Below are 25,305 nucleotides of genomic sequence, written 5' to 3' on the forward strand. Positions count from 1 at the left end.
CATTTTCAAGCAGGACGCACACGCTAACACGCTTGATAAGTAACCGCTTTGCTCGGAGATGATGTGATGCTGGTAGTCTTGTCAGAGGAGGAACGGCACGGAACGCTCACCTTGCTTGCGTGCATCTATTTGTGTTTGTGCTCGTCCGTCTGCGTCGAGATGTGTACACAGAAAGCGGTACGCCTGCACATATGTGTGTTCCTGGTCAGTGAGAATGTGTGCATGGTACATTGCTTGAGTTATTAGACAGCCTTGGTTTTCCCAGTGTTGTCTGTGATTAATAGTGACATACCTGGGAGAGATATATGGAGCAGGATTTTGTGCATGTAATGAAATATTAAAGAGTAATCCGGGTGACACCAAATATCATAACTCACAGTGCAGGGGGCAGGGACCGCTCAGGGTCAGGCCAGCGCGCGTCTGAGTGCAGATGTGCCGGTGACAGCGGAGGATTAGTTCTTATTATTTTTTTAATATCTCAACCGTGCTTGTAATGCATTGATTCAGACATGCACTGTGTTTATTGGAGAAAAAAAAAGGACACACATCCTCTCAGCTGAATCGATGACCTGTGCAAGATGTGCGGGCTCTTACCTTTAAGAATATATTAAATAAAAGAATGAAAATCACATTCAAATCCGCCAGTCGTACAAGAGTCCTAAGGCCTTTATTACAGTTTTTTAATATTAAAATTCATGTAGCCTCTAAAATCAAATCATAAATACAAAAAGAGGAACAACAATAACAAAGTGTAGTCTTGTCAATCTGTTAATCTGGCACAATCGGAATTTAACTCTGTCTCCAGGACGCTTTTTTCCTGTTCTGCCTGTGCCTTTTTTGTCTCATGACCATTTTGTGTGGCTATTTTAAAGCATTGCGATCTCATTAACATATTCCCCTCATCATTGCTCTCACACCAGTGTTTCTTTCCTGTCCTTGTGATTTCGTATGCTTCCTCTTCCTCTTGTACCTTTTCCTCTTCCTCCTTTCCTCTGTATCCTACTTTGATGCCAGCAGCTTCTAAAAAGTCTTGCAGGAGAAGCTGATTAAAATTTAGCCCTTCTCAGAATAATATATGTGAAGTGGGTTCCCATATCTTGCAGGCTGCTCTGTACTTGTGCCCAAGTTGTGGGGTTATATTTCTGCTTGTTCCCTGGCTCGAGCAGCTATGCTGCGGGCCTCTCTGGACGTTGCTGGATCAGAGATTGCAGCTCTCAGTGTTCAATAATATAAAATCTCAGATTGGGTTTTAGTTAATTAGCCCAAGTTGGGTGGGTGGGTGGGGGGGGGAGGTGTTGGCGGTGGCTGTGGGACTAGGTTCTCACTCCTTTAACTTGGTCCAAGCTTGCCCAGAGGAGGTTGTTGGGGTTGGGTCTGTGAGTAGAGAGAGAGAGGAACACAAGCAGAGCTCATAGAGGAGTGCGGGCTGAGAAATGCAGGGATGTTAACCGTTTAAAATGTCCTTTTGTAGGCTGCCACCATGGGCTGAGATTAATAATCTGTTGTGTGCAATTCTGATCACTCTCACATGAGGCTGAGCTTTTTTTCTTCCCTTTGTTCCTCTACATTTTAAGTTTTGATGTTGGTGAGTGAGGCTGAACCTTTTGAAGAGATGGAGGGCTGAGAGGCTCACCTGTGTGATGAGTAATGGACACGAGGATAGGGAATGCTTTATTACTCACCATAGAAAGTGGCAGCAGTCCAGCAGAACTCATGTTTGTGATCCATTAAAAAGAAATTCAGTATACCACAAAAAAAATTAAATCCTGAATTTTCCTTACCAATTCTAAAAATAAGACCCATTTGACAAAATAGTCATACCTCCATCAGGTGCCTATCAGTTGCTAAGATGTTGCCAGTGAAAAGTGCCAGATCCTCCAATTGCCTTGGCATCTTTGTAGTGCATTATGGGACTTGTAGTATATAACTGAGCCTGTGGCTGCAGCTAGCAAATGAGCAATGTTCATTTTTTTCCCATTGATTCATGAAGTTATATGTTTTTCATTTAACGGGGTACCTTAGTGTACAGTTTTTGAAAAATAGGTGTACACTAACTTGGTGTCATCTTATAATGAGAGCACCTTATATTCAGGTCAATACAGTACTTGTATCACTTGTATCACTAATACACAGTGTAATGTGAGACACAGATACTGTTACAAAGGGCAGCATGACAACAGCACGCGTGGAACGCTGGCTGGAGACGGTAGAGCAGCGAGAGGGCGGGGCAGCAGATGTGCCGCCGGAGTACAGGTGTGGGGGAAGCAGGGCTGCTGATGCAGGGGCTGTAATGATGGTTTGCAGAACACTGATGCGCAGTGGGAGTCGACCTGCTCTGGATAGCGCTTTGGGAAGACATAAATCACAAGACAGGGCAGGAGAGAGAGAGAGAGAGAGAGATGGAGAGAGAGAGAAAGAGAGATTAAAAAAAGATCTTTGAGAGATTAACTGCCATGTAGCCTTGTAAACCTGAATTACTAAAAAAAACTTGTCCTTGTGGCGGCATAATGTCACCTCTGAGGACCTTGAGACTGTAATCACAGACTTCGTCTATAACACAGCTTTGAATTAAATGTGTTTAATGGAATATAGTCGAGGTGACCCACGATCATTTGGGAGAAGCATAAAAATAATATTTAGAGTACAGAAAACACAATTACAGCCACACAATAAATACTGCAACTAAAATATTGAAATTGTCATTCAACAAAATATGAATGATCATAGATAGCAAAGAGCTCAGCACGACAAGGTCATGTTGTATTGAATGTATTGCAATAAAGTGAGTATGTACTACAAAATTTATCTTTCTGAATAAATTCTGGAATTAAGGTAGGATCAGACCTGACAAGGTTGTAGCAATTTTTACAATGCAACTTTTACATGCAATCTGTGTGTGTGCGTGTGTTTGTGTGTGTGTGTGTATGTGTGTGTGTGAGTGAGTGAAATCATTTCTTGTAACGTGGTTGTTGATTGCAGAAGAAAGGGGATTCTGTTGAGTAAGTGCAGATTGAGCAGTCGATAGCAGGTAAGTATGTCGATGTGTACTCTAGGTTGTAATTCTGTAGGAATCTGGGTTACTAATCTGTGGGGCAGATGAATGTATGCTTATCCCTACATCCCTACATCCCTTTGACTACAGTCATAGGAAGGCACAACACACAGCACACTTAAAGGCTTTATGCTACACTATCACTGTCTGTGCTCACTGGAGGGGAGATTTTCACCGGAAAGGAGTCACTAAACGCCGCAGAAACCCACCCATCAGGGGAATAATGTTTCCTCCTTCAATGTTTAAAGAATGAGCGGACATGGAGTTTTAATGGATTATGTCTGATCCTTGGCGTATTTCTGCGTTATCTCTGGAAATAAAATCAGCTGCAGCTGATCAGACTTGAAATGGATACACTGAATATCTTTTAAAATTTAAACTTAAAACTTTCCATCCAGACCTTTTTTCTGTGTGTGTGTGTGTGTGTGTGTGTGTGTGTGTGTGTGTGCGCGCACGTGCAAGTGTGTGTGTTAAATGTGTGTCCTTTTGTTTAAGTTGATTTGATGTGTAATTTTTTAAAAAGGAGAAAAATATATATACATATCTCAAATGAAAAATACATGCACAGGTGCAGTAATAAACCACTACAACCTTCCATATTCTGAACATGTCAACTATATGTGGGATTGGAGCAAACAGCTATTAAGTCAATAAAATATTATAAAAGATGCCCATAGAAGTAGTCTCAGTCATAAAACTAAATGAATGAGATAAAATAAAATATGAGCAGACAATATTGTTCATTGTTAAATTGTTAAATGTTGTTGTGTAATATTTTGGATTACGGGGCATATTTTAAGATTGCTTTTGAAAAATATGAAGTGTGATAACTCTTAATTTATGCGCTGAGGTTATTCTGTAGAAGTAAGCTTCTATAGCTGTTGTGTTGCCCAAGGGAGCTTCTTACTGTAAGTGTGGATATTGGAGTTCATCAGTCTGTCATGTTACATGCGAATGCAGCTGAAAACCTGTTTGAAAAAAAGTCAAGAAAGCCCTCAGGAAGCAATTTATGTCTACATTTGTAAACAAACTGATTCAGAATTTATTTATATCATGGATATTCGGTATTACAAATTGGTGGAAACGACCAACTGTTCATTTCTCTCAGAATCCAACAAATCATACAGATCATTATTTTCTAGAAAAAATACTCTCCTTAAATTTGTTTGATAATTACTTTGTCAAACAATATTATAGTATAAATCATTGTGAAATATTGATTCATGTTGGTGATTATAGATAACAATAAACATATTATTGTGGAATAATTATATTTTTGATACCATTATGGTGTAGGTTCTCATCAATAGTAATTTCATGTCATTTTAATTTAGAATATTTTTATCAACTCTTGAAATCCACTGCCAAAGGTCCAAGAATGGCACCTTGAGGAATACCATATTGTCATTTCAAACAGTGTGATTTTATATGATTCTGTGATGAAAGCTATTGCTTTTCAGATTGGTACAGAGTAATATCTACACCATTTAAGTTCAGTATCCAATGTCCCAGTTTCTCCAATTTCATGAATGGCCTTGCATTTGCATCCATACAATTTGTGGTTGTACATTAATTTTTTGTCATCGATTGGGAAAATATTGTTTAATAGTTGTACCAGGGCTATGCATACTGAATTATTACTGCTGAAAGCATATTGACTATAATTTGGCAACAAGTCATGAGTGATGAAATGTTGGCGACTGTAAATTATATATTTCTATTCCGTTCTGCAGCAAATATAGAATATTTTGACTACAGCGAGGGTAAGAGGGAATGATGCTTATATGCCAGTACATTACCCACACAGTATATTTCTAGTTAGACATGGAAGCTCAGAGAAGCTGATTAAAGGACTTGATTAATTCTAGATTGTTATTATTTGTGGCAATATTTTCACAATATGACCTAATCACATATTAATAACTTGTATTATTTTAGCTACTTTTATGCATTTATACATTAATATCTACTGGATAACTTGAAAAATATTACCTCTACTGTGCCGAGTAAATTTGTTATACCAATCAGGGTGTGATTTTACTAGTGTTACAGTATGATCAAATTCCACTGTGCAACATGATACATAAACTGTATTTGAACATGCCTATGCAGTTTATAAAGAAAACGAATTCATAAACTAATACATTTTATCCTTTTTCATTGCTACGCTGTACCTTTATTGCAATATTACATGGCAATTTACTGTTAAAGTTCAGTGTCTTCAGTAACCACATAGTGTGCTTGACCACAGTATTTGTTCATGAATGAGTGTAGAGCATTGTGCTTTAAGAACATGTCAACAGCTATACAGTATTTCTGTAATTGATGTTAACTTATCTCAGTATATCAAGATAGAGGAGCAAACCCAGCATGCACTGACAGCATATATACAATGCTACTGAAACATATTGCAAACATTGCTAGCGAGAAACAATACACTTAAAAATGAGCCACTATTTTGGCTATCCTGTTGTAACTGACAAAAAGGAAGAGAATACAAAGGACAAAGATAACATATAATTCCCAAGTATTTTATCCTGTTCTTTTTGCTGGTTGCATTTTAAAGACATTTTAAAGACAACTGAAACAATGGTCAGGCACAGAATGGTGCATTCAACATTCAACTTCTCATATAAAAGAATTTAGTCTGAATGCTTGAATGAGTTACATATGAAATGCACCTGTTTTGTCTGAGCTTGTCACACTGATAAACTCCGTATTAAACTTGAGATTTGACATTAGGACCACTCCAGAAGCATAGCTAGTGATGCAGGCAGCAGAAGAGTAGCTGAAGCAAGCAACAGCATATTGCTAGTCGGTGGTACTTTTTACAACTGATTCTGTCTGAGATGTCTCACAAGCCTCAACATCAACGATGCACATTAGCTGAATTTTGATGTCATTCTAAAAGTGTACATTGTTGACTGCTTTGAGTTGAGTTGAGACATTTTGCCAGTTATGACAAGCTCACTAACCATTCTGCAACACCATCCTGCTAACTTTGAATGGGTGTTTGTTCATAATGTTCAACAGCCATGTAGAGTGACAATAAATGGTATAATGTTGATATTAAAAGAGTTAATCTAGCATTTAAACCAAAGAGTGTGTGGCGAGTTGTTTCAGAAATGTTTCAGAATGTGATGTTAACAGGATTCATGTTAAACAAGGTAATATACAAGAGATTAGATACAGATTACTCGAAACACTGAGAATGTGTGATATTTTTTCTAATACTACTGATTATCCAGCTGTTAAACCTTTATGTTGTATTTGACCCAGCATCATAATTTAAACAATACTTTGATATTGTTTAATCTGATGACTTGTTCATATCTTTGATTTGCTGAAATCATGTAACATAGCATAACAACTAGCCACCATCAGTATTGGATGCTACAACATATAAACGGTAAATAAAGATAAATGAATGGAATTTTGTAAAAATCCAACAGGGGTTCTTGCTGCAAAATCTTGGTTCAAATCCAACTGTGTCATTTGCCAACAATAACCTAAGGCCCTCATTGGTGCAACAAGCTGGCTTTGTTCCACTGGTGATCAGGGTGGGGCCAGGGTCAGCCAGGGTGTCCTTGTCACACAATTATCAGCCCCCTGCAAGTTGTTCTGGTTCCTGTGTGTTAATCAGATCAGCGCAGAGGTTTCTCAAACCTCCCCTGGAGGACCCCCTGTCCTGCATGTTTCATATCTCTCTCTGCTCCAGCGCAGCCGATTCGAACGATCAACTCGTTATGAACTCCTGAAGCTGCTTAATAACAAACTGACCATTTTAATCAGCTTGTTGGAGCAGGGAGAGATCTAAAACATGCCGGACAAGGGGTCTTCCAGGAGAGGTTTGAGAAACACTGAGACAGAGTCTGTGGGGTGGGGGTGGGGGGGTCCGCACCTATCCTCCAGTTGCACTTACCTCCTAATATAGTGTGAGACTGTATGTAAAAAGTAATGTTAGGTGTGTATGTGCATTAGAGGGTTACCTTGATCGCATCACCCTGAATTCCTGTGTAAGTGGTTGTCACGGTGGGGCAATTGGCAACTACATCAGCTGGGTGAGAAAGGGTAAAATGCAATAATAATAATTGAAATCCATTTCAAAGCTATATACAGTTGAGTGATATCTGGGTGGGTTGCACCAATGGAGGGCAATCCCTACACAACTAACCAAATCTGGATAAACTGGTTTACTACTATAAAAATCCCACCTACTTTATCCTTTCTGGTTAAATTGTTTAGAGAAACCCTCCTCCACAGCATTTCCACTTTTTGCCCTGTGCATGATTTCCAAATTGGGGGTCAGCAACCCCATCCTAATGGCCAGGGGGGAACTTTACTTAACGCTGCAGGCCAAATATTGATATCCCTTTAATCACAGCAAATAGCCAAACTCCACACTCTCCAGTAGATACATTTGCATTGCCTAGTAAATCATATCCAAAGAATAGGAATTTAAAGACATTAAAACACTATCTGTCATGTCCATGTTGGGAATGTGTGACTTTGAAGGCAATTCTCTTTACAGTCTCTGATCTGGGTACCTATCATCGTGCCAAAAACATTCCATACAAATGCAAATCAGATGTGATTTTAGCTTTCATATGGATAACAAGAGAATGCATATACTTGTCTGTTTTGATTGCTTGTGTGCAATGTGTAATTGTCAATTTAAAATTCATTACCATTATGACCTTTTGTCATTTTGCAGATGCACTTTCCCAGTCTGATTTGGAAGACATGAAACAAACACAAGTGGAATTAAGCAGTGGCCAAAAAGTGTCGAACAAATCAAAACTATCTGATAGTTTAGATTCTCCAAAGTAGCAAAAAAAAAATTTTTTTTAAAGAAAGAATTGGGTTTTTTTTTTTTGGAAAGAAATTCATACACAGGCATCAACTATCACTATTTATATTTGCCTAAGAAACAAATTCCAAGCATTTTAAGCATGTCTTTAGATCAAAATGTGTTTGAATGCATGTTTCCTGTTATCTTAATCAGGTGTGTCCAATCTTTTGACTGGTACTGTATCTCCCTCAGGCGTGACAGCACAGTGATGCTGTCCCCTGTATCTGTTCCGCTGTCCTGTGTTTCTTTTATTCAGTTCAGGGTAGGGCTGCACGCTCATGTGGTGCTGTAAGGCACAGGCGAAGACACAGTCAGATATCCTCCTCTGCTCTCACACCCTCAAGTTTGGGAAGTCACACACTCACAGTCACTGCTGCGTGTGACTGTTCAAAAATGCACACACAAAAATTATAAATGCAAAAATACATACCCACAGACACAATATCATAAACGCACAGTAGAGACAGATACAGCGAGAGGCACATAGATTGTAAACACGCACTACAGATGTACAGAGCCAGAAACACAAAACATGCACAATCACTGACTCACACTAGAGGCACAGACACACACAGTCACAGAAAAAGTGTCACAAACACACATTAGAGACACATACAGCCAGAGGCACAAACACACAGTCATTGTCCCACACTAAACACACACACATACAGTGAGGGGCAAAAATACATAATTACAGACGCAAGATCTTAAACACACACTAGAGATGTTATACGGACAGAAACACAAACACACAATCGCCTGACCTACAATAGAGACAAAAACAGACAGAAGCACAGACACAGGATCACAAACACACACTACAGACACATATAGCCAGAGGCACAAATACACACGGTCACAGAAACAGGACCACAGACCTGCAGGAGCTCATGTGCAGCCGGGGACACAGACACCCACAATCACAGACACGAGCACACAGAAGCAGGGGCACGCTGACAGCGGTACAAATTTCAGGCAACTGGGGACCACTTTAAGCGATACAGTAATTAGGACAGGTTCAGAGGGTCGGTAAACAGTAGAGGAAGTGCACAAACAAATGGGTAAACAAAGTGGTGGCATGGTATAGTAAAAGAGGCAGAGTACATTGATGGGATTAGAGTCATTCTGGGTTAAAGCCCCCCCAGGGAGAGGCCGGCTAATGAGTGCTGATGGCTTTTAAAGCCCTGCCTGCACGCGGGGGACCACCATGCCAACAAATTATGCAGAGCTCTAATAACACAGAAGACAATGCCACCTGATGCAAGCCACCGAGTACAATATCGGCAGATAAAAAGAGGAGGAGATAGAGGATCTGGGTGGAGATAGTTACTTTCATTTTTCTTTTTTTTTTTTATCTGTTTTATTAGCTCTGATTTTGAAAACCGAAACTACACCTGAATAATCTCATTGTTTGGTGACAGAATATGAACAGCCGTGGTGTTTTAGAAGTCCTGCCGCTGTCAATGATACCGAGGGGTTCCCTTTGCATTTAAGGGCAATGAATTACAGTTGATTCAACCGCATTGCATTGTATTTTTAAATTTAATGCAGGACTGCAGCGTCGACCTGTACAGCCACTGACTGTATAAAGACACACTGACAGGGAGGGACTGTGAGTTTATATATAATCTATGGCATGTGTGAGACTGTGTGTTGGTTCCTGTGTGTGTAAATATTATATATATATAGTGTCTCCTCCATACAAGGTGTTATGAAATATGAAAAGGGAGAACATGCAATTTCATCCCAGGAGCAGTTGGTGGGGGGAGTAGAAGAAAAGAAAAAAAAATAATAATCTCAGACAAAATTAAAAACATCCAAAAAATGAAATAAAGATGAGTGCTCTGTGAGCTACTGTCTGAATATAAAAGACAGCCTATGAAAAATATATATTGTGTGTGCGGCATGGAATGCTAAGCCCGGGCTACCTGCAACACAAACCCTCCTCCTTGCCTGTTCATTAATGGAGCACATTGCGCAGGATCAAGCAGTGCCTTCTCTGGCCAAGGCAAAGCTGTCTCCAGCACTCTCACTCTTCCAGGCAACAGGAGAGAGGAAAGGAAAGAAAGACTCCCTCTCTGTATTTTAATAACATTCTGTGCTATTTTACCCTCCTGTAATGCTTTTATTATTGCAGATTTGCACGCCGGTGAAAGGTATTGATTATGAGAGGGCTTCCCAATTGGTTTTGTGTGCAGGAGTGGGAGAGTAAGCGAGGGAAGGAAGGAGAGAGAGGGTGTGTGTGTGTGGGGGGGGCAGTGGGGAGGGGGTTTGACATCGGGGTTTGACAGATTTGAAGGATGGATTCCCTGCCCCACACCAGCAGTCTCACAGACATAGCCCCACAGAACGTTCGCAAGATTCACCTCAATTATTTTCATTCGGGTTATTAATTTAAATGAATGCTTTTTGTGATGAAATGCTCCGCTGCTCCATTCCAATGCATTGATTGGAATTATTTTCAGCTCATTTTTGCGGTTACTCTCACTCACACCCTGTCATGTTAACTCAAGCCGGAGAAGCGGGAGGTGCTACCCGATCTATGAAAGTGGGCTCGTAAGACCCGGTTCACTATGAAAAGCATCTATTCCTGGCTGTGTGGTGTAAGCAAAGAGAGGGAGAATAATGATGGTTCCTCATGCCTGGTCCTGAAGGTCACCTCTCCCTGGAGAGGCATTGTGGGAGAGGACTCCCAGCCCTGTGGGAATGAATGTCGGGTTTCTTTGACTTTGCCCGAGAATTTGTCGCTCTTTGCACTTCCTAACTTTTACAAAACCACAGAGGACTCTGGGAACAAGCCAATCTGTGCTTTAAGTTTCACTCTCTCCTATGCACGCATTCCTTGTCATGTAAGTGCTATGCATGTCTGTGTGCATGCGTGAGTGTGTGTATGTGTGTGTGCGCGTGTGCGCGTGTGTGTGTGTGTGTGTGTGTGTGTGTGTGTGTGTGTGTGTGTGTGTGTGTGTGTGAGTTTGTGTGCATGCGTGAGTGTGTGTATGCATGTGTGCACGTGTGTGCGTGTGCGTGCGTGTGTGTGTGTGTGTGTGTGAGTTTGTGTGCGTGCGCGTGTGTGTGTTTTGCCGCTTTGGCTCATTAACTGCTGCTCTAATTAACAGCATCTTTTTGGAGAGTGATGGATGTGTCAGGGTGAGAGGTTTCCCTGTCCTGGGAGGCTGACCTGCCCTGGCCTACCGTCTCACAGCTGGTTAGAAATGACAGATATGGTGCAACCCCATCTCCCACCTTCCTACTGCCCACCTGCTCTCTACTGGGACTGGCACCAGTCCAATTCCTATATCTACAGGGTGTGTGTGTGTGCGCCTGTTAATATAACATAAAACATTTGTGGCAAAGCATTAAAAACAGAGATAATATCAGTTTGCAAGGGACCAGAAGATTCCAAAACCAATTCTTCCAGACATTTTTCAGTTTTTGCATTGTGAATATGATTGATATGAGACAATATCGATTTCTTTTGTTGTTTTGGGGTCCAATGTACACCCCGTGGACATAGGTGAGAACAGTGAAGGGGGAGAGGTGTGTTTGTGGTGCGTGGAGGATTTTGGGAAGTTTAGGTTGCATCAGCAGCTAGATTGATTGTGAACAGATGTGTGATATTTGGAATTCTCTTTCCTCCCAAACTCATTTTCATTACTCTGCTCCATTACTACAAGCATCTCGGTATCAACACTGCTTGACAGGATCTCCAGCTTTTCAACTCTTTTTGTGCCCTGAGCTTTTTCTGTTAACTTTTTCATTGATGCTCTCTCTATCAGAGTGGATCTTAATTGTATATGTTTCTGAAAGTGTTGTTAAACATTCTTATGCATAGACATACACGCACGTACCCACATACACACACACACGCACACTTTCAATCCTACCAATACCTCAGGTGTTAACAAAGATGTTGGAGTGAGCAGCACTCATACTCTAATGTCACCACCTCTCTTGGTTGCTTTGCTCCAGGAACATGCAGTCCAGTCTTCGCATTGCATGGCAATATGCGGACACGTAAGCATAGCACACATACGCCTGTAATCCAAACACCAGATGGAGGCAGATTGCAGGTTTCAGCCACAAATGACTGTACTGGTTAAAATCATGGATGCGCATGTATGGATTTTTATAGTGTTACATTAAGGGACAATGCTGCATTGTCTCAAAACAGGTCAGAACAGAAAAGAGGCTGTTCAGATTCTTCTTGATGCACTCTGCAGGCGTACACAGTACCCCAAATGCTATGCTCCACATCGGACTCAAACCAGTGAACTTATTTCAGTCACAAGGTCAGGTCATTAAACTGATCTGTCCTAATCTAAAGAGAATTTGCCTGCTTATCGTCATCTTTATAGCTTTACTTTATACAGCATCAGTGAAAGTGTATTTTATTTTCTCTTAGTTACCTACTTATCTTTAAAACACCGCATGTGTGTATGGTACAGCGTATCCATCCAAAATGCAATTTGTGTAGTACTTTGTGTGCTTGCGTGTGCAGGTGTGCATTTATGTGTGTATGTATGCATTTGTGTGTGCATTTATGGCATTTATGGGTTGATATTACCCTAATGTAATATGTAAGGCATTATAGAGTATGTATGACTATGTGAATATGAACATTGGTATGGCCAAGTGTGTGTGTGTGTGTGTGTGTGTGCTTGCGCACATGAATGTATGTGTGTCTGTGTACCAGGCTACCAGCTGTCACCGGCTCTCGACAGCTGCATGCAGGTGAAATGACCTGCGAAGAGACTGTTCCATCTGGCAGCACTGCGCAGAGTCAGAGAGTGAGACACACAGGCCAGAAATGTACCAGTGACTTTCTAGTAGATGGGTGGGTGGATGAATAGATAGGCACAGTTAGACAGATGGATAGGGGGGACCAGAACCATTACACCAACCCCAATTGTCTGAAGATAGGTTTGGGTTTCTCATTTCTTTTCATATTTATTTTTGATATGAAGGCCCGAAAATGAAGGCAAGCGAAATGAGTGAAGCGTGCAGCCTTGGCGACGAGGTTTCGGAATAGTTCTGGATGAGAAAAGACGCGAGCAGACGCCGTTCCCTCCCTCACGCACCCCTACTCCTGGGGGTTTCTTTGCTCCCAACTTATCACCACTCAAAGTGGATCGCCTGCGTTCCATACATCCGTCAGGCTGTATTGTGACAAGAACAGTGTGGGGCGGTGGCTGGTGTTCTGCTCCCTTGACCAAAAGGTTGATGTTTCAAATCCCAAGAGGCATTCTCCGTGCTGTGTCCTTGAAAAATATGCTTTGCGTGGATCATCCCAGAACAAGGATGGGGATGAGAACAGAAAAGAACAGCATACACGCTAAAAAAAAAAAACGTGTATGGAAATCATCAAACTGGAAATGATATTAAGAATGCTGTTAACATTGTTTATATTGATTCTGCAAAATTGATCCATGTTTTTAGTATCTGTACACAGTGCTACTTTGCAAAAATATGTAGCAGGACCCCTTGTTTCTGTGCATTCTGGTTTTTTTTCAGCTACAGAGTGATATGCAGTGATATACTTACACCATGTTCACCATGAAAAAGAGCACAGCGAGTTGGTGGGTACGGACCCATTGCCAAAATTCCAATTAAGGCTGTGATCAGCCGTTTCTGATCCGGTAGTCGGAGACAAGCTCCGCTCATACACAACACAAACCAACTCACAGGAGGAGAGAGACATGAAACGTTTAGTCTTTTCATCTATTTCTAATCATCCAATTACTTTCCGGGCGCGCCTGCCTCGCAAACCACTCAAATTCCCCCGATGCAGGCTTTCGCGGTGTGAAGAATTGGATGCCTGGCTCTGGTAAAGGGGGTGGGGGGGGGAGAAAAAGAAGGTCTTTTGCATTGTGAGTAACTATGACACTCCCGCGTAGCGGCCGGCACAAACCCATCCGTCATCCGACTCCTGCACTGATGAGCTGTGGAAACAAAGCCGGTGAAGTTGGGCTTCATTTTCGCGGCCGAGGCTCCCGCCTGCATCCTCGGGCCGCCGCGCCACGTACCCCCCGCGAATATCTCGACCTCCCCCCGCCTCCCCCCTTTTCCATTGCGGTCGGGATCCTCTCCCACGCCTCTCTTCTCTATTCATTATGTAGATAGGGCTCTGTTTTTTTTTTCCACCCCCTCCTCTATTCTCTGCTCTTTTTTCCATTTATTTTTTTATTTATTTCTGATATTTCTGCTGTTTATTTCTTTGGAGTGCGTGCTCGCGCTTGATAAGTTGCGAACACCGAGGGCATCAATCACTGTCACTTACCGCCTCAACGCGTCGCTCATCCCGCCAGACCAGAGAGGGGCCGCCCCCCCCCACTCCCCATTCTCCGTCGCATCTCCCCCCCACCACCACCACCGCCTCCTTTAACTGTCATGAATTTTAAAACTTGCCAATACATAAATCTGGGAAGGGGCCACAGTTTGCCTCGGCAATCTGAGTCAAATATATGTTTACACGTTTACAAATGAGAAATTCAGCAGTGCGACGTCAGTTCTTATTCCACTTCCCTGGCAGCCTGCCTACCCCTCAGTGGCGGAGTTCTGCAACAGTTATTTAGATGAATGATTAAAGTTAAAGCACCGCCAGGAGTCTCGCCACTCTTATTTAAGAAGAATGGGAACGCTGTCATCTTTTGATACATTGCCTGCCATCCTGCATGCAAAAAAAGACACCGTCCCCCACCCCCCCCACCCTCACCCCACACACCGCACCCTTCAGGGAGCGTAGTCTTGACTCTTGTGCGTCGGGAGTGATTGATCAGTGTGGAACGGTCTCAGTTGCAGATGGGGCTGGTCCGCCCCTAGGACCAGAGTGGTACATGATGATCCAGAGACATGTAAGAGCAGACTACTGATCAGTGCCTGCTCAACAGCAGACTGATACAGACCAGAATGCTCTTTCTGACAGCCTCCATGGTATTGTTTCCCCGATAAACCATTTTTTAAACTTGTCAGGCAAAGGGCACAGTAAGGTAGCATATCAACGAAGTAAAGTAACTTCTTTAACCTGAGGGAACTTTCCACTGTCTCCAAGCATTTATTCAGTAGTCTACCAAATGATAATTTAATGGATGATTTTGCATTCATACTTTTTTTCTGGATCAAAAAATAGCCCCCCAATCTTCCTGGAGTAATGAATGGTGAGTTAGAGAAGAATGCTGCACTTTGTACGCCGCTCACCAGAGGACCAGGGGAAATTTGTGAATGGTTAGAGTTTCCCGTTGGGAGTCTCACTGTGAGGTCTTGATTACCCTTACCTGGGCTGGCCCTGTTCCCCATGTGCTGCAGAGAGCCAGCCCTGATGGGCCTTCTCTGTCTGATTACAGTGATAAACTCCCCTGCGTGGTGATGTTCCCCTCCTCACCGCATACATCTCCCTTTCAGCTCAGACGCATTACGAACGAACACTCGTGCCTCCACAATCATTCAGCAGCTAAATCAATTACACTGAATGAATCCAGAGCCTCCTAAAATCAGTGAACACCATTAGGGAGAGAGACTTAAATCAAGAGCCCTTCCCTCCACTTCACTTCCCCCCCTGATGGATTTCCCCAGATGCTACTTTGAATATTTAGCAACTGAATATCTCTCTTTTTTTTAAAAATGAAAAAGAAATGTCAGTTTGCTCACTGACTGGCCACACGGTGTCTTTTATTTGAAATTTTCATATTTAACATTTTCCCGTCTTCCACGATTGCTCTGGTAGAAACGCAGAGCCATGCTTTATCTTCTCTGAAACCTTTAAGCGCGTCGGTTGCGAGTCGGCAGCGAGACTGATATTTTCACAGCAGCACCCTTCGAGACAGAAACTCGAAGGCTCCGATATCCGCTCTCCCTCGCTGTCTTTGAGGTCACTTATTTTTTAATAGGTCAGTTATATATTAGCATTCTCCTCGCATTAATAAATCCGTAGCTTCCTTTTTTATCAAGTTTAACTTCTTAAAAGACTCGTGTTAAAGTTCTGTCAGAACAGCTGTGTTTCTCTCAGTGAATATCGCTTCGTGCCTCTCAATCTTATCTCTCGCCGGGTGTATTTCAGGCCGAATTAATTTGAAATACGAGAAGCTCGTTCCTCACTCTCATTCCCGCTTTAATGTCCCCCACAACCTGCTGGCCCCCATTTACAACCAATGAAAGTGCCATGATCACACCTCCCAGCGCCCCATATTGAGACCACCTGCTCTGGTCTGCGATGCTCGGATTCATGCAGCTTGACCCCCCCCCCCCCTTTTTTTTTTCCCAGTGTGACCCTGGATATATGGGAGATTGGGGGGGGGGGGTCTAGACAGTGCAGGGCCCTGTGATGGAGGAGCTGCTCCGTGGGATAGGACGGGCGGAGGAAGAGCAGTTAGGGTGGGGGTTGAAAAGGCGCAGGAAATTGGCTGCGTGCTCCAGCCCCCTGTTAAAGATCCTTTCGCTGTATCTCTGGCTGCTGTCGCGCTGCCAAAACAAGGCTGGAGGTATAATGGAGTCATGGTTGCCTCTTTTTTAGTCTGTGTGGTTTGGCGCCGGTACAGAAGCTGGGACGTGAGCATCCAGCCCTCTCCTCAGCTAAGATGTGTTTTGGAGTGTGTATGTTTAGCTCTGTATGCTATAGGAGGGCATTTTAGAAAAGTCGGTCTAAATATTTAGAGCAAATTAACATTAAAAAGAAAATGAATCACCAAAGGTTCTGTTATTGTAGTTCCTTTGATAGCAGGTTCTGGTTTTCATAAATAGCACCATCTTTCTCTTATATTCTACCTATGTTCTTATTTTGACAACAGTTAGTCCATCAAAAGAAAATGTAGTTGTTTTCTGTCTGAATGGAATTAAACTGAGATGTATGATAAGAAACTGTGTTGTGCATTTCATAAACCTACTCACTCTGGAGCGACTTGGAATAAACATTTGGTTTCTTTTGGTTGACTTTTGTCACTTCAAAAAGACACAGTAAAATTTCTTTCACTTTTCCTCAGAGGGGGGGAGTGTGATAATAACAACGCTGAATAAATTCATATTTCATGCTCAAAAATGTGAGATGAATTTCTTAAATGAATTTTACAAGTATATATCAAAGATTGTCACACAAATTCAACATCAATAATCTGCAAAGGATTAAAGGCATTTCTGAAGAATGCTCTGATTAGATACTGGTAAATTCAACTGGTAAAGCCTAGAAAATCTTCCTGTGTTACCAAGATAAGATAAGTCTCTTAGAATGAGCTTTTTCAACCCTCGTCTCTACCTACTGTGCTCCATAAAAACAGAGTTTATCCAGAGAGATAATGTAATTGTTTAATTTCAAGCGGCAGGTTAAATGTGTCCTCAGAGTGTGTGATAGGAGAATTTTATATGATGTGTCAAGTAAGGGCTGAGGTGTGACTCAAAGGTCACAAAAAGGAAGCAAAGCTTTCACACTTGTTCCCATTACCATACCTGATATACATAACAGTAGATAGGTCTATTACATGTGCCTTGTTTACTGACTGTGGTGTTTAACCCACAACTGCTGTGGATAACATATTAAACAAAGGCCATTTTCATTTATTATAGTCACATAATTAAGGAATACTTTCAAAGCTAAAGTTCCTATTTCCCTAAGCTGATAACCAAAAAATATGTTGTAATAAATCCTACTGGAAATATATGGACCATAGCTGCATATTACAAACACGCATATTACAATCTCTCTCTCTGTCATTTTGTAAACCAATGCCTATTAATATCAATTTTACCATATTTTCATATTGTCTGGTTCGGATTCCGCCGTTTCATACACCGCAATAATAATGTATTTTTAAAGAAAAGAGCATTATCCTTTCGTGAAAAGTTCTTTCTTCCTGCTTTGTATTTTCTCTCTCATTCAGTCTTCCCTCTGCTCTCTTGTCTCCCTGCCTCTCTTCCTTCCCCGCACGCCTCTTTCTCTCTCTCCATCCCCCTCACAGCGTTATCAGCCCCAGCTCCATTTCCTCACTCTGTGATACTCCCTGAGTCAGTAGCTTTCATTTTCATGATAATCCAGAGACGCCACTGGACTGCCAAATCGCTTTTACTGTCTTCCCCTTCCCTACTTCACTTTTTTTTCCCCCCCTTCCGCGGTTTATCTCCATTCCTTTGGGCTTTATTTTGCTCTCTGTAATTAAATGTCATTTTGGGCCTGCCATTTCTCAGAAGAAAAAATAGTTTCTTTATTATGCGATCATTGTCAGGGAATGAATGGATTCTCTCCATACTTCCATGACCCTTCATGAAGACTTAGCAGGCCTGAACATTAGTAGTATCATTGTGATCACACAATGTTGTATCTGCTGAATTCAGGGTAAATCAATCACATTTTTTATTGGTTTTGCAGGTATCTTACATTGTTCCTTTACACATTCACTCAGCTGCGTCTTTACTGAAGTCATCCAGTCTTCTGGGCTACAGTGTTCAAGAGTAGCTACGTGTGTCCCCTCAGGATTTGAAACATGTCATCCTCTTGTCCAGACCTCATCTGTGGCAGGGACTGTGAGCAGACAGTGCCTGACACACCCACACACATATACACAAAAAGACAACCTCTCAACAGAACTTTGCAGCATCATATCAAGTGAAAACAAGTGGCAATAAAAAATACTGCAAGATAAAACAAAAAACATAATCAGTCAGAAGTACACAGACCACTCCCCGGCTCTGTGTAAAAGGGCTATATGAAGTATAGAAGTACAGAAATGTTTTTGCTTTGCTAGTGTGCATGGTTCATCTTGTTCTTGTATGTACCAGCAGTTAGCGCATTTTGTTTGCATCAGACCTTACAGCTTGTCTGCTGCGTCCCTTTGGGACTGTGGCAGTGATCACGAGCTGCTTCGTTACAGTTTGCGCCGTATTTGCCTCCTTTGCACCGCACCAGAAACGCAATGAGGGTTTTCGCTAAGTCAAAACCAATAGGAAAATTGAATCGTCTCACGGCAGGTGTGGTGAAATGTGTGGAGTAAGCAAAAACAGTAATCAAGTGCTAGTGCTATATCAGAGCATGTCCAGTGCAGCGCGGGAGGCGCTGGATTCAGCATCTGAATTTCCCCAGTGACAGCTGATCAATGCTACAGGAGTGGAGTACATCAGACACTAGTGAAGAGAGAGAAAAGAATTGATTGTCGCAAATAAAACTCCAATTAGACAAACGAAGAGCCTGCGGGCACGTGCGGAATAGCTGCCCTCCAGCAAAGATTGCTCCCCCGTGGAAGACGGAGTGCCAAGTGTCAAGCAGGCCGGTAAGCTGTCTCCGCTGAATATACTCAGGCAGAATAAGTGAAAGAGCAAATATTTGGGTGAGTAAACAGCAGATAAAAGACCAATCAGTGAGAGGAGTATCGACCCAATCCGTCCTAATGATGAAAAGCTATCTTGATTTTGTCCATCAGCGGCAATTTAAAAGTCAGTTGTGGTTGACATCTGACCCGTCCTGTTGACAGGTTGTAAGTATTGAGCTTCTCTCCAGGATTACTTCTTCAAGCGTGCCTCCTTGGATCACCATTTCTAACGGCATTGCACTTATCTCAGGCTCTCTCTCTCTCATATACAGCAGCTAAAAACCCTTTTTGCTCATAGACAGCCAAATGAAGTTAAAGATTATTAATGTTTCACGTGCTATGAAAAGGCATATGTTCTTGCTTCCCTCTCCTGCTCCCCTCTCTTCTCTCCAGTAATAACATTTCCCCCTGCATCTCTCTCTCCTATGTCCTGTAATCAAATTCTCTTTATATTAAATTCCCTCCACATCATACATATGTATACAGGATCAGACTGGGAAAATCACTCTATCTTCAGCTCAGCTCCAGCAGTTAATATTCTCCTGCTGCTAAAAACAAGAGTGCAGTAAAAGAAAGGTAAAATAAAGAAATTGTGTGAATCAAGGTGAAAGCTTTATTTTGTGATTAGTTGTGAAAGGCTGCAGTTTTAATATTTCTCCATTTCAAATAACAAATGCATCACTTCAATGGACCTGTCACTGAGAACTCGGCACAAGACCACTGGAAAGTAATTATTGGTTTGATTTAAGGCATAAACACACGCAGTCACCTTACGTAGTCTGTTTTGGGGGAGAAGCAAACTAATGTATTGGGTTTCAAAAAGACAGATTTCAGCGTAAAAACTTGAAAATGAGGTGCACTTACAGCGCATATTGAAAGCATTCCTTTTGGCAAGTTGGTTGTGATATCTGGATGTTGTTTTTTAATTATAAACCTTGGGAAAGTCAAAGTACTTTTTTGAAGGAAAATCAATGGTTTCAGAAAGTTTGCATTAACACCATCCTGTTGCAGAACACAGAGGAAACTTGTGATGCCTTATTTGATATTCAGTCAGCAGAGCAAACTCAAAAACTTTTCATGTGTCGACACTAAAGCATGAATAATAAATATTCTGAGATTACAATATTTAAAGTTTTTCTGCCTGGAAAATGGGCACCTGTTTCAAGCCATATTTAATATGTTTAAGAGTCATTATGTTTTCTCTTGAGTTCCAGTCAATGAATTTACATTAATCACTTATGAGACTTTAAAAGGGAATCATAAATATCATTCATTCAGCAAATATTGATCAATGTAACCAAATTCATTACAGTAATGAGAGGACACAGTTCACACATATAAATAATACTGACAAAGGCAAGTTGTAAATGCGAAGTCGATGAAAGTTTAATGATATTTGAGGATACTGGGCAACAAATTAATTTTTTTTCAAGGCAATACCGATACATACTTTTTTTAGTATGTGGCATTATTTGGAAATCAGTTCCATGTTTTAGGCTACTCAACGACACATTTTGTTGAGCAGAATTTCAGTGGTGAGTTCATTACCCCATGAGTGCAGAAAAAAAGCTCCATTGCAAGAACTCAAATTTGCCATTTGAATCAGCAACAACTGATTCACCAAACTGTGCACCTTACTTTTCCGAATAATTTACAATGTCCTGACTCTTCAAATAGAGCAGTCTCTGTCTGCATACTGCAGAAAATATTCCCATATTGCCTTTTATTGGGCTGCTCTTCACTCACAGAGCTGTGAAGGAGAGGTCCCACATGTCTAGGGGAAGAGACCTAGACTGTGCTCCCTCAAGCACAGTTCCAAGTTGAGGGCTTACTTTGAACTCACAGCATTAGGTTTTCTATACTGTGTCAGTTTTGGGGCATTATCACTTATCACAATTTGCTGTTAGTTACAGATTTAGGTCAGTTCACCCAGGTTGGTCTAATTTGAAGACAATGTCAGTTGTCACAGTAACAGTATAGCTAGTTTGAGTGAGTCTGAACCAAAGGTCCATCCTCAGTCATCAAAATGAGTGGACACAGTTCTAATGTGAACTTTGCTGCCTCATATTAATTTCTAATATGGTATGGAGGTGTGGGTGAGCTTATGTCAAATCCAAGCACTTTAGTGTATTTGAATACAGAACACAAACATCACCACTGTATGACAGAGAAAGTACTACATGCTCAAGCAACCCATATCTATCTGGGCTTTGAAAATTTTTCTCATGGAGACGGTCATCCTTTCAAGAACCACAGCTGCTTCCGACTAGTTGTTACCTGCCTTCCACACCATAGGGTGATTTTTATAGGGCTATAAAGAAAAACAGTAGCATTCCATTGTAGTTATTGGTGTCCTCTACACTGTCCCTGCTTGCACTATGTGACTTTTTTTTTTTTTGTACTTCTGCGCGATTGCTCAGCTTGGTGCAATTTCTGCCTTTTGCTTGGCAATTTCTACCTTAGTCTGTGTCTGGTGTGAAATCTGTCTTTTTACAACCACAAAGAGAGAGTGAATTTTTCTCCTCAGGAGAGAGAGGGAGAAAAAGATATCAATAATAAAATGACAAAAAAATGTATCAGTTATTTTAAAAATGAACATGGCTGTTTATCACTTTTTCCACCTTTATATACAACTATTATTTTGTGCTCCAGCTGAACACATAACCAGTAGCATATATCATAGAGGACCGTAGAAATAGTTTTGCATTTAACATTGAGGTGAAATCAGTCTTAGATGCACTGTTTGCAAACTTTCATCTGTGGGGGTTTGAGGTCAAGATATCACCATCTCCAGTTGCTTTGCTTGTTCTACAAAAGTCAGCTTTGTGTTATGTACCATATTGCTGCTGTAACCAGTGCTGTGAATCTGAATCTGAGCTCCAGTCATTCCCACTTCAATGCCCGTTTACCTGCTAAAACTCAGGATGTTACTTTCATGCTGGGTGTCTGAAATGACCCTGAAGCTGCACTCATGTGGAGACAGAGGTCTGGCTCTGAAGTCAGCAGACATGGCAGAGGAGATATTTGGTTCAGCAGTTAGGCGCTGTGACACTGTTGACCTCTGCAGACGTATAGACTATGAGACAGATGGCTACACCAGGAGAGAGCGGGCAGTGCTGACGTGACACTTGGTACAAGCGAGGCTGTAGGTGCCTTGCTGTTACCACCAACACTGCAAGCTTGGTTCATGCTTTTAAAAATCTGTATTGCACTCAGCCCTCAAATTCAACAAGCTTATCCAAAAATACGCTGATTTCCTGCACTGCCTTTTTATTTTAATTTTAGGGGCCCACAGCACTTTTCCTCATTGACTTGTCATGTGTTTTTTTGAAACTCTTCATCAAGTCATTCATCAATACATAGTAATTCATTAGTTCCTTTTTGCAATCAATAGATTTGCAATCATTTCACCTCAATCATTTCACCTTAATATTAGAGCAAGAGGCATATTGCTGAATGACCACAGAAATGGGCAGATAAATTAATGAATGACTGAATGCATTACCAGTTTTATTGATTAATGCTTGAATAAATGGAAGGATGAATTAGTAATTGGGTTCAGTAATTGATGAATGTGCGTATGAATAGTTTTGGCATATAGCTATCTACAGGGCTCATACAGGCAGGACCTGGTTCTGCATGATGATGTACAAACTGCAGTGCCTGCGCATGTATGTGAGTGTGCACAGTATGTGTGTGCCTGGGTGAGTGTGTGTGTGCTTTCCGTAGCCATATGATTTATGAGGTATGAAACCAAAACTCTCAGACAAGGAACACCAGTGGCTACACTTGCAGTTTTCTGTGAGCAATCATCTTGGCTGTGGATTAAATTGATGGAGAAAAAGTTTCTGCTTGGATAAACTGCAGGAACCATCTATTAAGTTCAGCTTTATATGTGCTGTGCTGTGTAAAATCAAACAGCAACAACAACAAAACCGAATATATTGCATGAATAAAAACATATTTTTACATGTCAGTGTCTGTACAGTGGGTTAAAGGAATGAGTCAAAGTGGTCATGAACATGCAACAAGAATATAAAATGAGAAATTCAATCCTAAAAGCTATGCGTGCTCAAGGGGTAGGACTGCATGCACGCCAGCAAACCTCCACAGCATAGGCCAGCTGCTGGATAGCACATCTTGTTTCTTATCCTTTTAAACTAGAATATGGCCCTCAGATGGTGGTATAGGCTAGTGGCTGTCTACATGCACTCATTTGCGTAGCCATGTTTGGGATATAGGAATATTGCTACATACAGTACATAGAATGGTACCGTGGTAAATATCTTGCTTAGCAATGCTATACAACCATGATTTTTTTTCATTTTACATAATATTTTGTCCATCTTTTTTACTTTATATGTGCAATTTACTTGACATCTTCTGAGGCAATGAAAAGATCTTACTGCATGATACTACATTACACTGTCAGTGTAATGGGTTTTAAAATGGTTAATTTAGTAAATGTCTTACATTTTTAAAAACTTACATTTGTTTTGAACGTGTGATTACAGTACCTTTCAGGCATTGATGAGAAATTTGATGTACAAATTTATTTGTCGCTTGAACAACTCCCAGAACAACCTTGTTTTGATGCTGTCAAATCCTAGATTTAGCGCTCTACGCTACCAGGCATCTATGTGGAAATACTGGTACAAGTGTCTTTTATAAGAAGTGCAATACTCCTTTTTTTATGCATGTTGTATGTTATGTCTGTCTTGTGTTTGTGTGGACCTTGAGTCTGACAAATAAAGGTGATGATTACACAAGGAATGGCTGCTAGCAGTTCTGTTGTATGAAGTAATATAGTGAATGCACTGTCAACTGAATGACTACCCGCCCCTCTCTGTGTTTATATCCTCAGGTCCAAGGGCTGGAAAAGCAAGTGGCGAAGTCTCTGGACTACCTTGACCTAGTGCCAGCTGGCACTGTGATGAAGACCCTTCCCTATGACATAGGGGGGGTGGGGCCTGGAGGAGGGGTTGGGGCAACAGGGGGAGTCAAACCACCCTACCAAACCTCGCGAATATTCTCCACCATGGACAACACCCCCTTGAAGTCAAAACCCCCCAGCTACAGCTTTCTGAACCCATATGAATGGGCCCGGAACCAGTCTCTCCTTCTGGACCAGACAGGGTACCGCTCCAAGCGTAAGCCTTCACTGAAGACCGCTCTGAAAACCAAGAAGATCTTTGGCTGGGGGGACTTCTACTTCAACATCAAGACCATAAAGTTCAGTCTGCTGGTGACAGGCAAGATTGTAGACCACGTCAACGGCACCTTCACTGTCTACTTCCGCCACAACTCATCCAGCCTGGGCAATGTATCCGTCAGCATTGTCCCGCCCTCCAAAGTAGTGGAGTTTGAGGTGCTCCAGCAGCAGCAGCTTCACCCAGGGATCCAGCTCCAGCAGACACACCAATCCACCATCGACCCCAAGGAGATTAAGACCTTCAACTGCCGAGTGGAGTACGAGAAGACCAACCGGGAGAAGAAGCCGAAGCCCTGCCTCTACAACCCCTCACAGACGTGCTTCTCTGAGCATACGCACTCCCACGCCGCCTGGCTGTGTGCCAAGCCCTTCAAGGTCATCTGTATCTTCATCTCTTTCTTAAGCATTGATTACAAGCTGGTGCAGAAGGTTTGTCCGGACTACAACTTCCAGAACGAACACCCCTACTTTGGATAAAAGTCGTAAGACGAAAGAAAAGGAACTGGTAAAGGGGGTTGTGTGGTCTTGTTTTTTTCCCCCACTCTCCTCCCCTCCAAAAAATGTAGGAGTAGAAATTAAGAGGTCAACACCAGGGATGACATCATTTAACTGATTTCTGACATGACCTGAGACTTTGTGTCTGTTTAATTTGGATCTTTTCTCTGTACATTTACAAAACAACTGTTCTGCTTCTAGAGTTTATTCATTAATACTGTTAATTTTTTTTTGTTTGTTTGTTTGAGCCTCAGGTTTTGTTATGAAGAATAAGGAGAAAATTAGATTGAAATGTGCTGTTCATCTTGACTTTGGCCTTGGATATTCTGGAGTATTTGTAAAAAAAAAAACAAAAAAAAAACAAATGGAGCTCTGTCACATCATGTATGGCATTAGACTGTAAAGTACA

The 25,305-nt window shown here is 41.6% G+C and overlaps 1 protein-coding gene across 1 annotated transcript in view; it reads left to right on the top strand.

Moving 5' to 3' along the window:
• The window catches only part of LOC118779606 (neurexophilin-2), a 32,557-nt gene extending 7,612 nt beyond the window's left edge, over nt 1-24,945 (top strand). The window contains exon 2 of the mRNA XM_036531780.1: nt 24,054-24,945. Coding sequence (XP_036387673.1) covers nt 24,054-24,878 — 825 coding nt within the window. The 3' untranslated portion in view covers nt 24,879-24,945. The remainder of the gene's footprint in view (nt 1-24,053) is intronic.
• The last annotated feature ends 360 nt before the right edge of the window (nt 24,946-25,305 follow it).

The sequence above is a fragment of the Megalops cyprinoides genome, chromosome 6 (assembly GCF_013368585.1).
Source record: "Megalops cyprinoides isolate fMegCyp1 chromosome 6, fMegCyp1.pri, whole genome shotgun sequence".
NCBI lineage: Eukaryota > Metazoa > Chordata > Actinopteri > Elopiformes > Megalopidae > Megalops > Megalops cyprinoides.